Source organism: Blennius ocellaris, assembly GCF_963422515.1.
Source record: "Blennius ocellaris genome assembly, chromosome: 8".
In the NCBI taxonomy this organism is placed as follows: domain Eukaryota; kingdom Metazoa; phylum Chordata; class Actinopteri; order Blenniiformes; family Blenniidae; genus Blennius; species Blennius ocellaris.
Window position 1 is genome coordinate 14142789 of NC_137657.1, and position 12311 is coordinate 14155099.

A 12311-nucleotide genomic window follows, 5' to 3' on the forward strand; every position below is an offset into this window, starting at 1 on the left:
GGCACATTCATCAGGTGCCAGATGAATGAAGCCTGTCTTGTCTGGACAACCCATCTTCAGTGGGTAGTTGTGAATAACTGCCAGCATGTAAGTTTGCCAACAAATCCGCCCGGGTTTTGAGCAATGGCTCATTGCTTTGAGGGATTTCCACAAGACTGCACTGCAATGAAAGGGGATCATTTTACCGAAACCTCATCTAAAAAAAAATGTCTGCAGGCCATCAGGAGAAACTTGGGGTTTGGTGTCTTGGTCAAACAAGTTTTGACACATGGACAAGGCGAGAGGCGCAATCCAACCGTCTACTCCACTAACTGAGCTACTGTCTTTCTCCCTTGTGAAACACTGTCTCCTCCTAAAACAGATTTTTCCTTTGGTCTGTGTTAATAATAGTCTTCTTGAATATGTCAATAGTGATTGAGTTTTCAAAAGGACTTCAGAGTTTAGTAAACATCCTCCATTTATTGTGATGTATTAATTGCATGAATTGATATTCAACTGTAAGTAATGAGATTGGATTCATTATTATTATTCTGAATTATTGGACACACTAATCAAAATATTGGAGACATTTAATTATCTTTTGGGTGACATTTATTTAAAACGTATAATGGTGGTCAGGGTACCATTCACAAAGTGTGGGCCATCCTCTATAAGCTAGACACACCTGCTCACGCCGCTGCCACCAAAGGCTCGTCTGGTAACAACAGTGGCTGATTGTAGCACTCTCCTTGGTGTCTCCAACATCGCTGGCGGCCATCATTCGTGATCATCGTAAATGGACTTACATGAACAGCATCTAGGCCCACCGGTTATTCAGCCAGTGAAAATGCTCCCTGGCCCATGCAAGATGATGCCTGTGCCTGGTGGTGTGGTCGGGCACTCTTGCAGGCGGCCTTAACACACAGATTATGCTGATGAAAGCAGTTGTGAATGGTCCAATGTGACGCTTGGAGCATCTTACCTCTCTGTGTGGCATTCATCATCCAGTTCCACAGGGCTCCGTCACAATAAATGTACTCTTTATCCATGCACGATTAATCAGTTGTTAGGGGTCATCTTGGTCTAATAGTGTCAAAATGTGAACAGCATGATGAGGATTAAATACCAATTCTAACTGAACCTGGAAATAGATTTGTCGATTCATGTATCAAAAACCTGTTGTTTTTCCATCAAACTCCTTGTTAGAGAACAGCAAGTTGCGCAATATTAACTGAAACGTTGAAAAGTTGAACATGTGTATTCAAGTTTAGAGGTCACCTTAAGTTAACCCATAAAGGTTTTGCTGCATTTTAGGTCCATCCTGAAATGTTCCCCCAAAAGCCAAATATTGCCAACTTGTGAAAGTGCAAAGCACAACTTGGCTCACATTTCTCAAGTTTCAGGAACAACTCACTTTGTTGATAATCACGTCTGAAAGAGGATTAATCTCAGTAACCCAAAACCAATAAATCTGCGGTTGACATTGAAGTGAACGCTTGCTGAACCCAGTGGAGAAAATTAGGGACCTCCTCAAGTTGAGGCTCTGCATCAGTGACAATCAACGTCTCGACATCTGTTTTGATATTTAATGCTTTTCATTCATCACTCTCACAGCCATTTGCAAGTTAAGCTTCGTAGCATCATCCTTATTCAGAGGTTTAGAAGCATGACAGAGGGAAGTAAAACAAGATTGAACTGAAGTATAAGCAACTTGATGGAGCAATACAATTTCAAAAGAAACCCCCACCCCTCACAAGAAAATGTATAGTGGGTGAAGGAAAGCGGTACAATACTCGGATAACATGACTTGTTGAAAAGGAAACACAGTAACAATCAACTGTTCACATATGTAGACAAACACACTCAAAACTTTGGTTATTCAAATGAGCATGGACAAAATAATACAGACGTCACAGTAAAGCTGTTACCAAACAAAAGGTAACTTATGAAACTCAGTAAAACGGAGAAACCAAAATGACAAAATAAAGAAGCTTTACAGAGAATCCCACCAGACACTTGAAGAGTCCCCCAACCTTTTCAACCCGCCCTTAACTGCTGCCTGTTCGGTGAATTTTGTCATAGTGGTCATAAGTTTCTTCTTGCAAAGTATTTTTGACACGAACGTCAACAAAAGAACAAATGTATGGTCCCAATATCTGTAACAGTGGTCTCCAACCCTGGCCAGGGAGAGGACTTTTCCACAGCATATCTGTGCAGCTTTTAGCCCTTAATAACTGATTCTTCAAACAATTCAAGATGTTAATAAGCTCATTATGGGGCTCCTTGGTACCAGGGATGTGGACCACTGCGGTAGTGTATTGTATGCAACCTGGTAGCTCAGTTCTCGGCAGGTTTATCTAGGAGGACCGTGATAGACTGGTGCAGAGGTTTACAGACAGCCTCGTAGCCCTTCGGGGTCAGGTGAAGGTAGTCGTACATGTCCTGATGGGAGATGGTGCCATCGGAGAGGACGAAGCCCGGGTCCACGTTGAGGAAGGAGGCATGAGGAAGCGCTAATAAGGTATTATCAACCAACTTGTTCACCGTGGCATTTCGTTCTCTCAGAGGGTTTGGTGTTTTACCTCTGGGCAGTAAACCCTGGAAAACAAGACGAGCTTTTGTTATAAATATATTAAACAACCACATGTGATGCAAAAAGTCGGTTTACAACAACAACAAAAAAAAAAAAGTACATTCAGTCAGACATCACTGACTCGCACACATGAAATTTGAAACTCAAGTGTTTCAGCCAAACCAAATTGGCATCCTAACCATTGTAACCCACTCTGAAATATATGAAATAACCCTTTTATTATTATTTAACTGGGTCGGCATTACAAAGTATACAGTGCTCTATTTCCTACTTCGTTTCAGTAACCTGAGAAGAAACTAAAAGTGGTGATCCATCAGTGTCGTTCGAGTGTCACATCCCCATTAAAAAAAAAAAAAAAAAACCCCAACACCATACAGGCAAGGACATCAACGCGTCCTTCAGGAATTCATGAGAGGATACGTACAAGTACAAGCGTGTGGGCATGGGGTAGATTATTCTTGATGACTTGGACAATAGCCATGATGCCTTCACAGATCTGTTCTGGAGTGTGACCGTGATTGTTCGTGCCAACCCAAAGAACCACAACCTACAACAATAAGAGAGAAAGGAATGTGTGGCTGAGTACATGTCATTAATAGTTTGCGGTCAAGGTACCTGCAATTCAGATTTTAGCACAAAGTTAAGCACAATCAGCCATTTGTGTAAGTGAACAAGCATGATTGTGTTTGTTTGGGGTTTTGTTTGGCCATGTTTTTGTACCTTTGGGCTGATGTTATCCAGTTCACCATTGCTCAGTCTCCACAGCACATGTTGTGTTGCATCGCCGCCAATGCCAAAATTGAGGGAATGTAGAGGAGAAAACAACTCCCGCCATATCTGGAAGCAAACAACAAAATAAAATATGTCACGCGTTGAACATCCACTTGACACAGTGTAATAGCATGCACAAACCTTTACAATGACACTTAGAACAAACACCAATCAGATATATCATATCTACCACCTTCACACATTTGCAGAGACCCTAGATCTCATATGGTATTGGAGCTAAAGAGAAAAGAATCAGGTTTAGCAGGTCCAGTATAGATTGAGAGAAGAGGCCTGTGTGCACTGGACTGGTTTTTCCAGCTCATTCCAACTGTGCTAAATTAGACGGAGATTTGAGGAATTTGGAGGCAAAGTAAACCCCTTGCACTCATTCTCAGTTTCCTCCACCACAACATGAGCAGTGCAGGCCAAGGAAGCCTTGTATCTTGAATAATAAGGTCAGGGCCGTCAGAGAACATAGCAGTCACAGGATAGTACATATAGTCTGCAATGCTGTTTAGATAGATGACTGACAAAAGTGTCAGGAACCAAAGTTTGTCTTGTTTCCATTTTGCATTGATTATGTTATGCTTACATCTCTTATCCAGGGAATAAATACATATGAATGAATGCAGCATGGGTAATGTGACTACAACTTCATATATCGAATCCTGTGTGTGGTGGTTCGTGCAGCTCTGAAGCCTCCCCCATGACAGTTGTTTTGGAAATGCTGTGGTCCATTCTACACAATTGAATTGTCTTTTATTAACAGTTGTGATTATTTCCTCAATCCATCGACTTCAAGATCTGTTCACTGACTGATCTATTTGACTGACAAACAGAGGTTGTAACAAGGTAATCAGGATTATTTCTCTTGACAGTCAGTGATTGTGACGTTGTGGCTGATCAGCGCATGAATGTGATCTGTGTTTTACCCCAAACTGGTGCATAAGCTGAATGAGGGAGTCTCCAACGAACAGCACTTCAGGTTCCTTGCCTTTGCTGTCAGACACAAAGCGGTGATGCTGTAAAGAGAAAGAGGCAAAATAGTATGCACTTGTGTGTTTTCTTTACAGAATCAGACACAAACATTACATCTGCATCAACACCATATCAACAATGTCACTGACTACAACGATGAATACAAACTCTTGAAACAATCCCTGCAAATTAATAATGATTCACCTTAAAGAACAATAAGGCATGTTTACAGTGTCGGATATGCGCTTATCTTCAAAATCTCAACGTTAGCAAATTAATAAAAGGAAAAAAGGAAACACTCCTGTAGACATGCGGAGAATAGGTCAAACAAAAAAAAGTAGTAATCACGTTATGTTACACACCAGAGAGATCCAGCGTCCATCTCCCTGTGTGTCCTGACAGGGGACGGGTGTGGTAGCAGGGTTTCGCTGTTCTTCACTCATGACTTGGCTCTACCTGTTTGGGAAAGCAAGTCACTCAGAGTGTTCAATACTTTTATCAACAGCAATTACATTTTTTTTCCCCAACCGCATGTATTTTCTCCTTCTATCGACATTCGTGGTGGATGGACGAGATTAGCATCGGTAGCTAGCTTACCTGCTAAGACACAAGATAGATGTAGTTTAAAAACAACAACGATCCGATATTGTACCGTTAACTAACATGCACCAACGATAGATTATACAAATATGGAATGTGTATATGGGGAAAACTGCTGAGCTCTGAAAGGGGTTACATGAAGAGAAAAGAGAAAAGACAGTTTACCATTAAATCAAAATATCTTCCAAATTCAGTTTCAGGAAGTAGATTTTTAGCCTGCTCGATTGTACCATTGGCTTCAATGGAGCAACGTTCTATGTAACTTTACGTTTACAAAGCTGATTGATATTTTACATGGCCACTATTGCGATTACTCTTAAGTTTAAATATGTATTTGCAAATGCAAAATATATGTAGGGCGGTAATAAAGCATCTTTACGTAAAAAGGAATACATCACGAGCGGATGTCCCCTCCTTGCCTGAGTGAGTGGACTCGCCCAAGTGTGCGCGTGTTCATGGGAGTTGGAGTTGCGCGAACTCAGCGCTGCGCCGCGATGCTGAGCGACCGACCCACTGCGGAAGATTCTGGTGAGCAAGAAGTTAACAAACAATATCTTTTTCTCTTTGTTTAAACTACTTTTCGACTGTGCGTTCCCTTTAATTCGGTTTTATATGAATGTTTCTCAGCAGTTGTAGTTGTAGCTTGGTGCACCTGTCCGCCTGCAGGTGAATTGCACCTGGTGGCGGACGTTACCTGTTTTATAACGATTTAACGAGCGGAGGCGCTCTCCGCCATTCACTCCTGCAGTTTGGAAAAAAAAAAAAGATTATTTCTCCCTTTACACTATCTAAATTATTTGTTTCCAGATTGTAAAATTCGCATTTCTTAATCCTCTGTGCCATGACTTGGAATCTGGCACTCATATGGAAACCATGGGAACTTTTAACGTGTTGGATTCCTCAGGATTTGAGTCCACGTGATATGTCAATCGATCATCACCCAAATATTTATTGAAACAATTAGTTTGAGTTAGTTGATGTAAGGAGGGTGCATATTCATTCATACTTCTTCAACCATCCCCCTATAATCTGTGTACACAAGTCCAAATTGATTATCCTGACCATGTAAAATGTCTAATAGTAATAGTTTTTTTTTAATCTGTATGAAAATCAATGTCAGTCGATGTTTCATTGTCAATATAGACAATGTTCTGTAAAAAGAAAAGTTAGACAATATGTTGCAAGCTTGTGTTTTTGTAAAAACTATCCAAAGCTTCCTGTGTAAAATCTTTAAAATAATTTCAACCTCAACTCCATTCACTTCCATTGGCAAAGCATTGGGCATTTTACTTTCCTTTTCTATTTAAATATTTCCCATATATTTTGTTATAACTTTAAAGACCACAAGACAAAATGCATTGATAAGTTAATAGAGTTTTAGACTCTAAAAAAGAAAAAAAAAGCTTGACAAACATTTGAGATATGTCACGTGATGAAGGGTCAACATCTTTATGGTTAAAGTCTGCATAAGTAAATAATTGAAACATGAATTTAGACATTGTTACTCAAGTTTCATTAAATGGGTCAAGTTTATAGTTGCAAAACTTCAATTCACTGTGGTGCAAACGGCATCCTTGTATATTTATAGGTGTGTTTTTGTGCCCCATAAGTACTTCTTCTAACTTCTACTATCTTTCACAGAACCTAATACAGCATGAGCCACAAATGTGGCAGGACAACATCAACAAATGTAAAGGTTTTCAACAAGGAGTCACAAGTCGCATGTAAAAGCTGTCCGTCATCAAACAGATTTACTGCAGGCTCAAAAGACTCACACCATCGTAGTGAGACACATGGGCTGCACAAAACGAAGCACCTGAAGACCCGAAAGGAAAGAAGTCAGATCAGAGCTTCTTCTAAAGTGACCTCCAAGATCAAATCCCACCGCCAGCACTGCCATGGCCACTGTAGTAAAGACGCGGCACGTTCCCATAACTGCTGCCACTGTCCTTCAGTGAGAAATGCACCGTTCCCGAGCGTTGTTCCAGTTGCGCAGGAACACAGTATCATCACTGACAGCCGTCTGACAGGCCACCATGGCCTGTTTAACCACAAGGTGAAATCTGTTGACATTGAACGCTTGCTGAGTGAGCAGAAAAAGCTGGAGTCAGCTGGACAGCATGTAAACGAAAAGAAAAGTGCAGCCTCGCATCTGCCTTCAACAGACGTGAAGGCACCATGCCCCACCGCCGGTTTAGTGGCTGTTGATGCTGGTGCTCATGCTTTGAAGAAACCAGCTCATGACGATGGCCACCAGAAGAGAAAGAAAAGCCTTCAGTTCAGTGATGAAGATTCAGATGTTACACCTGAGCAGAGACCACAGCGACAACTTGACCTTTCATCTGGAAGTGTTAAAAGCTTAAAGCACAACTCCGTCAGTCCAGTGACAACCATGACCAAGAAGTCCAACAATGCGATGTCTGAATTAGGCAGAAAGTCCAATGTCACCCCCATTATTGACAGATCCAATGTGAAGACATTCAGCAAGAAGGCAAAGAAACACATTATTTCTACTCTTGAGCAAACCCCAGACAGCCCGGAGGCACCTGCCCCGCACACACAACTCAGAGCTATCAGCCCAAGCCCACTCCAACCGTCAGCTTCGATCACTGCTGGTAACTTTGATAAACAACACAGACAAGAAGGTCTCAAATGCGTATCCAGGTCTGTCAGTACGGTGGCAGCACGCTTGTGTGACAGCTTGCAGTTCCCATTTCGAAGAATGAAAAACTTAGCGTCAGAGAGCAGGGAGGTGCTTTTGAAATGTCTGCATGAGAAACACGGACCATGGCTACAGGAGAACCTGCGAGAGTTGCAGGCTTGTCCTAAGTTTGATAAAGTCTCCACCAAGGCAGCCCAACATGCGGATCATGGCTTTACTGGGACAGAAGACAGTCACCTTCTGTCAACCGGTGAGTACTGAGACTACAAAAGAGCGTGTGTGCGTACATGTGTGTTTTCCTAAAGAAATGCCAGTAGTTGTGAATATGAATGTGTGTGATTGTCCAGCTCGCCATCATCCTGAATGGATATAGATTGGTTTATAGATGGATGTGCAGTTTCTCAGTTGTTTCCATCTTTTCTAGATGCATTTCTGAAAAAGACAAAGCGTAGACATTCAAACCGGAAGTCCAATGTGCCACTATATCAGACTCCTCAACAGGTAAGACTCCAAATTCACATAACTGCTCTCTTATTTGAGCTTTTTACCAATCATGTCTTTTGTTCCTTTTCTTCTGTAAACTTTATGAATTCAGACTCTTATAACAAAAGTGCTTTTTGGTGTTTCAATTGAAGACTGCTGCATGGTTACCATTTCCTGAGGAACCCTCCATCAGTGGTTTGGAGGATTTGGTCCGACCCACCGACTCTTCTCAGTTCTGCTTGGACTTCCAGCCATCTAAGTCTTTGGCAAGTCATCCATTTGCTCCCTCCCCGATGTTGTGCCATGATGAAAAGGCCTCCGACTCCCAATTCTGGCATGACACTCTCTTCAGATCACAGAGCAAAGACTCACTTGTGTTTGATTCTTTTCAAAGCAGCTTTATGAACCACACCAACGCCGTTAGAGAGCAGAGCTATAGCTCACAGTATTGTGGCAACAAAATGCAGCCCCTCTTCGCTCACCAAGATAAACATACCGATGTATATTCAATGGAAGAGATGCACTTTCCTCAGCGTCAGGACCCATTTAGAACCGACACACACTCTTTTGCTCCGTCCATCTCTGCTCAAAACTACAGCCCTCTTCAAACCAGTCATTGCTCTACTTTCAACAAATTCATTGACCACGCCCACCTGACCTGTTCATCTCACAGCAACAAATACACTGATATGATTCATTTCCCCCAATCGCGCCTGCTAGAAAGAGACTCACAAACTCCACGTTCCTCGTTTCCTAGCCCAGAGCACTGGTCCTTTCCAGCAATGAGATTGTACTGATGTCTGGCGAACCTTTCAAAACTCAAAGTACCGGATTGTTTAAAGACACCAGAAAGATCTTTTCATTAATCGCCAGTGAAAATGTGTTTTATGTTGATAAACCTTAATTAAAACACATTTTTAAATTTGTGTCAGATGTCATCTTGAGGGTCACCTATTTTCTTCTTTATGTGAAAAAAAACAAACATGTGCAGACACACATAATTATGCTTTATTTGCATCTTTGGAGCATTTTTATTATACTGTACTGTACATCTATTAGACCGGTACTATAATTGAAAAGTATTGACAAAGCAAATGTGTTTAGTGAAAAATGTTTGTTGTGAAAGCTTTTTGTTTTTGTTTGTGTAGGCTGCGTTTAAATGCATTGAGTAAATGTATACATATTATATAATTGATATCATCTATGTCAAATATTGCTAAATATAAAAAAAAAAAAAAAAAAAAAAAATTGACCACAACAAGACGAATGAGTTTTTCTGACTCATGTGTCTGTAAAAGATGTTTCTGTTCATCCTCACAATACATTTCTTTGTGCGTGCTTTCGGGACTCCTCCAACACAGGGGAACACGAGTATCATGCTTACAGTTTTACTGTGAATGAAACTTCTTTCTGTAGTTCAGCCGTTCATAGCTTTTTTTGCTGTAACATCATCAAACTGTTGAGGGAACATCACAGCACTCCCTTTGGTCCAGTTCTTCTCTTTCCAGTCTGCTGCCTGTTCTCATTGCCCTTCGTAACTGGTTCCAAAATAAGTCCTGCGCTTGCTGCTGGTCCGTGCAGTCCGAGCCGGGCCACTGCAGATAAGTCTTTTTTAACACGACAGTCCTCATGCGGTGGTAGGACGACAGCTGCCTCTCCGAGAGTTTCTCCAAAAACACAAGCAGAAGAACGTCCCGGTGCTCGTCAAACAGCCGATAGCTGGCGAGCTGCATTTCCAGGGAGCACCACTCGCTTTGCAGGAAGCTCCTGCTCACCACACAAATAGTCTTGCGACTGCTGTATACAGCAGAAACTATATTGTCCACAATACCACGGCCCAACTCAAAGTCTCTGTGATGAAGGCAGAGTTTAAAAGATGATCCGTTTCCTTCCAGGTTGGGGAGCAGCTGCTCCACGACCCACTGTTCATCAGAAGAGTTGTAGGAAACAAATCCGTCATACTTGTAGTTTTCCTTTTCATCTCTGAAACTGCGCCACTGGTCACTAAACCATGCGCAGAAGACATAGTAGCTGTACTTCATTTTCCAGTACAGTTTGACATACAGCAAAGGAATTACCGTGAAGAGGAAAATTGCAGCTGCTGTGCAAAAAAATAGATCCTCTCCAAGGTCTATAAAGCAAACCTTGTTATTAAAGTTATAGAACTGTTGTGTTGTGTCCGGTTGGCACGACAGGCTGTAGAGATAGACCACCTGAACTCTCTCATTGGTTAGAGTGTAGTTTTGCAGCAAGCTGTTAGTGCAGGTGCAACTTAGAGGGATGTCACGAATGTCAAGGTAATGGAGGTTAGGTAGACTCTCCAGGGCGTCGACAGGAATACTCTGCATCACGTTACGGTTGAGCTGCAGTGTGCGTAGCTGCGTGAGATTCCCAAAAACTTCCTTTGAGAAGTTTTGCATGCCCATATTTTCAATGGTCAATTTGATCAAATTTCGTAGGTTTTTAAAGACTCCTGGCTGCAGCTGTGTCACACCGGCGCAGCAGCCATCCAGCGTGAGGAACCGTAAACCTGTTAGATCATCAAAAGTTGTAGGGTTAATATGAACAATCTTATTGTCGGTTAGATATAAAGACTTTAACGAATGCAAGCCACGGAATAGGGTGCCAGGTAAAACGGCGATGCCGTGAGGCTGCTGTTGACTCAATTTCAAGTCTCTGAGTCTACTGAGATTCATAAACGGTGATCTTTGACTTTTATAGTTGAAGTGAATCTGATTATTTTGTAAATCCAGCACTGTGAGTGTGCCTTGGAATACGTGATAGTGGGAAGAGTCAATCTCTTTGAGGTTGTTCCCGTCGAGATAAAGTTTGGACAGGCTTTTAAGCCCATCGAAGCCAGATGACTGAAATTGTGTGATCTTATTTCCTCCGAGGTCCAATATAGTCAAATTTCCAAGACTGTGAAAGGTCATATCGAAAATGACAGAAATCCTATTGTTTCGTAGGTTGAGGGTTTGTAGGTTAACTAGATCCTCAAATGTGTTGGAGCGCAAGTCGGTTAAAAGGTTATTGTCCAAACGAAGAACCTCAAGCCTTTTTAGACCTTTGAGGGCACTGAAATGGAGAAAGGCAATTGTGTTTATGTTAAGTTGTAGAGTCTGGAGGTTTGGCGTGTGATAGAAAGCATCACGGTTGACTGTGAGGATGCGATTGTATCGATAGTTCAAGTTTGTCAAGTTGTTTAACTGAACCATGTTTTGTGCTCTACACGATGGGAGTGATTTAATAGTGTTGTGCTCTGCAGTAAAATTCTGTATGTGCGTTTGTCCACTGAGAAATGTAAGACAATTTGTGGACACGAGTTGATTGCTGGACACATCTAATGCTTTTATGTTAGGGCATTGGTACAGTGTAAAGTTTAATAGATTCTTGAGTCTATTTTTACATAGTGACAGTGTTTGAATATATTTCACCTTTTTCATTTGCATAGTGCTGCAAAGTTCTTTGAGCATGTTGACGTTATTTAGACCAGTTTCAGAGAAATCGATGTGGTTTGCCCTGATGTTGCTGAGGTTTAAAAACTCCATAATGTTTACACTTGTTGAACGAAAACGCAGATATGTTATGTTTTCCAAGTCCACTCCTTCAAAAGCCTTCGTCGGGAGGTGGGGATTGTATGACAAATCTAGAACGTGTATAGATGTGAGGAATGACCCTTTGCATCCCAGTGTAAGCAAGTTATTTCTACACAAATATAAACTTGTCAGAGATTCAGGCAGTGTCACCTCTGTGTGAGTGAGGGAGGTCAAACTGTTGAAGCAAAGGTCCAATTTTCTCAGATTTCCTAGATGTGACACAGATGTAGCTATTCCTGAGAAATTGGTCAAAAGGTTTTGCCTCATGATTAACGTGTTAAGTTTGAGAAGAGTGGAGAAAATCCTCTCTGGGAGCTGCTTCAGTTTGTTGTTTGTCAGTGAGAGCAAAGTAAGGTTGCCCAAGTCTTGAAACACATCGGGGTTGAGCTGTGAGATGTAATTGGAAGACAAATTTAGAGATTTCAGTTCAGACAAGTTGCGGAAAGCCGACTGGTCGATGTCTGACACGTAGTTGTGATCCAGTTTGAGGTTCTGAAGGCGGCGCAGATGAACAAAGCTGTCTTTAGGAATGTGACTCACAGGAGTACTGGCGATGGTGAGGTTGATGGCAGTTGGCGGCAGGTCCTTTATAAGAGCGGACATGGTCTGAGCATTTCGATGGATGCACTCAAAAGTGTTTCTTTGGTAA

The 12311-nt window shown here is 41.7% G+C and overlaps 2 protein-coding genes across 3 annotated transcripts; both read right to left on the reverse strand.

The window, feature by feature from the left end:
• Nucleotides 1-1543: 1543 nt before the first annotated feature.
• Nucleotides 1544-5173, reverse strand: pafah1b3 (platelet-activating factor acetylhydrolase, isoform Ib, gamma subunit). 2 transcript variants are annotated; one of them, XM_080500236.1, is made up of 6 exons: nt 5087-5173; nt 4684-4777; nt 4276-4365; nt 3293-3409; nt 2997-3119; nt 1544-2577 (listed from the first exon to the last, which is right to left on the reverse strand). In XM_080500236.1, exons 2-6 carry the CDS (start codon nt 4762-4764, stop codon nt 2317-2319), a joined length of 672 nt encoding a protein of 223 aa, XP_080356362.1. In that variant the 5' UTR covers nt 4765-4777; nt 5087-5173; the 3' UTR covers nt 1544-2316. The 2 variants fall into 2 exon arrangements, with proteins under 2 accessions (XP_080356362.1, XP_080356363.1); XM_080500237.1 differs by lacking the exon at nt 5087-5173 and adding an exon at nt 4919-5048.
• A 4344-nt stretch (nt 5174-9517) lies between these two features.
• On the reverse strand, nt 9518-12265 carry tlr21 (toll-like receptor 21; the record flags this gene model as incomplete). Its single annotated transcript, XM_080500495.1, has 1 exon — nt 9518-12265. One exon carries the CDS (start codon nt 12263-12265, stop codon nt 9518-9520), a length of 2748 nt encoding a protein of 915 aa, XP_080356621.1.
• Between the last annotated feature and the right edge of the window lie 46 nt (nt 12266-12311).

Excerpts from the sequence above, each read along its gene's own strand:
- pafah1b3 (XM_080500236.1), bottom strand. The coding sequence starts at position 4,764 with ATGAGTGAAGAACAGCGAAACCCTGCTACCACACCCGTCCCCTGTCAG. Across the intron at positions 3,410-4,275 it reads AGCTTATGCACCAGTTTGGG|ATATGGCGGGAGTTGTTTTC; the intron begins GTAAAACACAGA and ends GTTTGCTTCCAG. Across the intron at positions 2,578-2,996 it reads ATGCCCACACGCTTGTACTT|GGTTTACTGCCCAGAGGTAA; the intron begins GTACGTATCCTC and ends CTTGTTTTCCAG.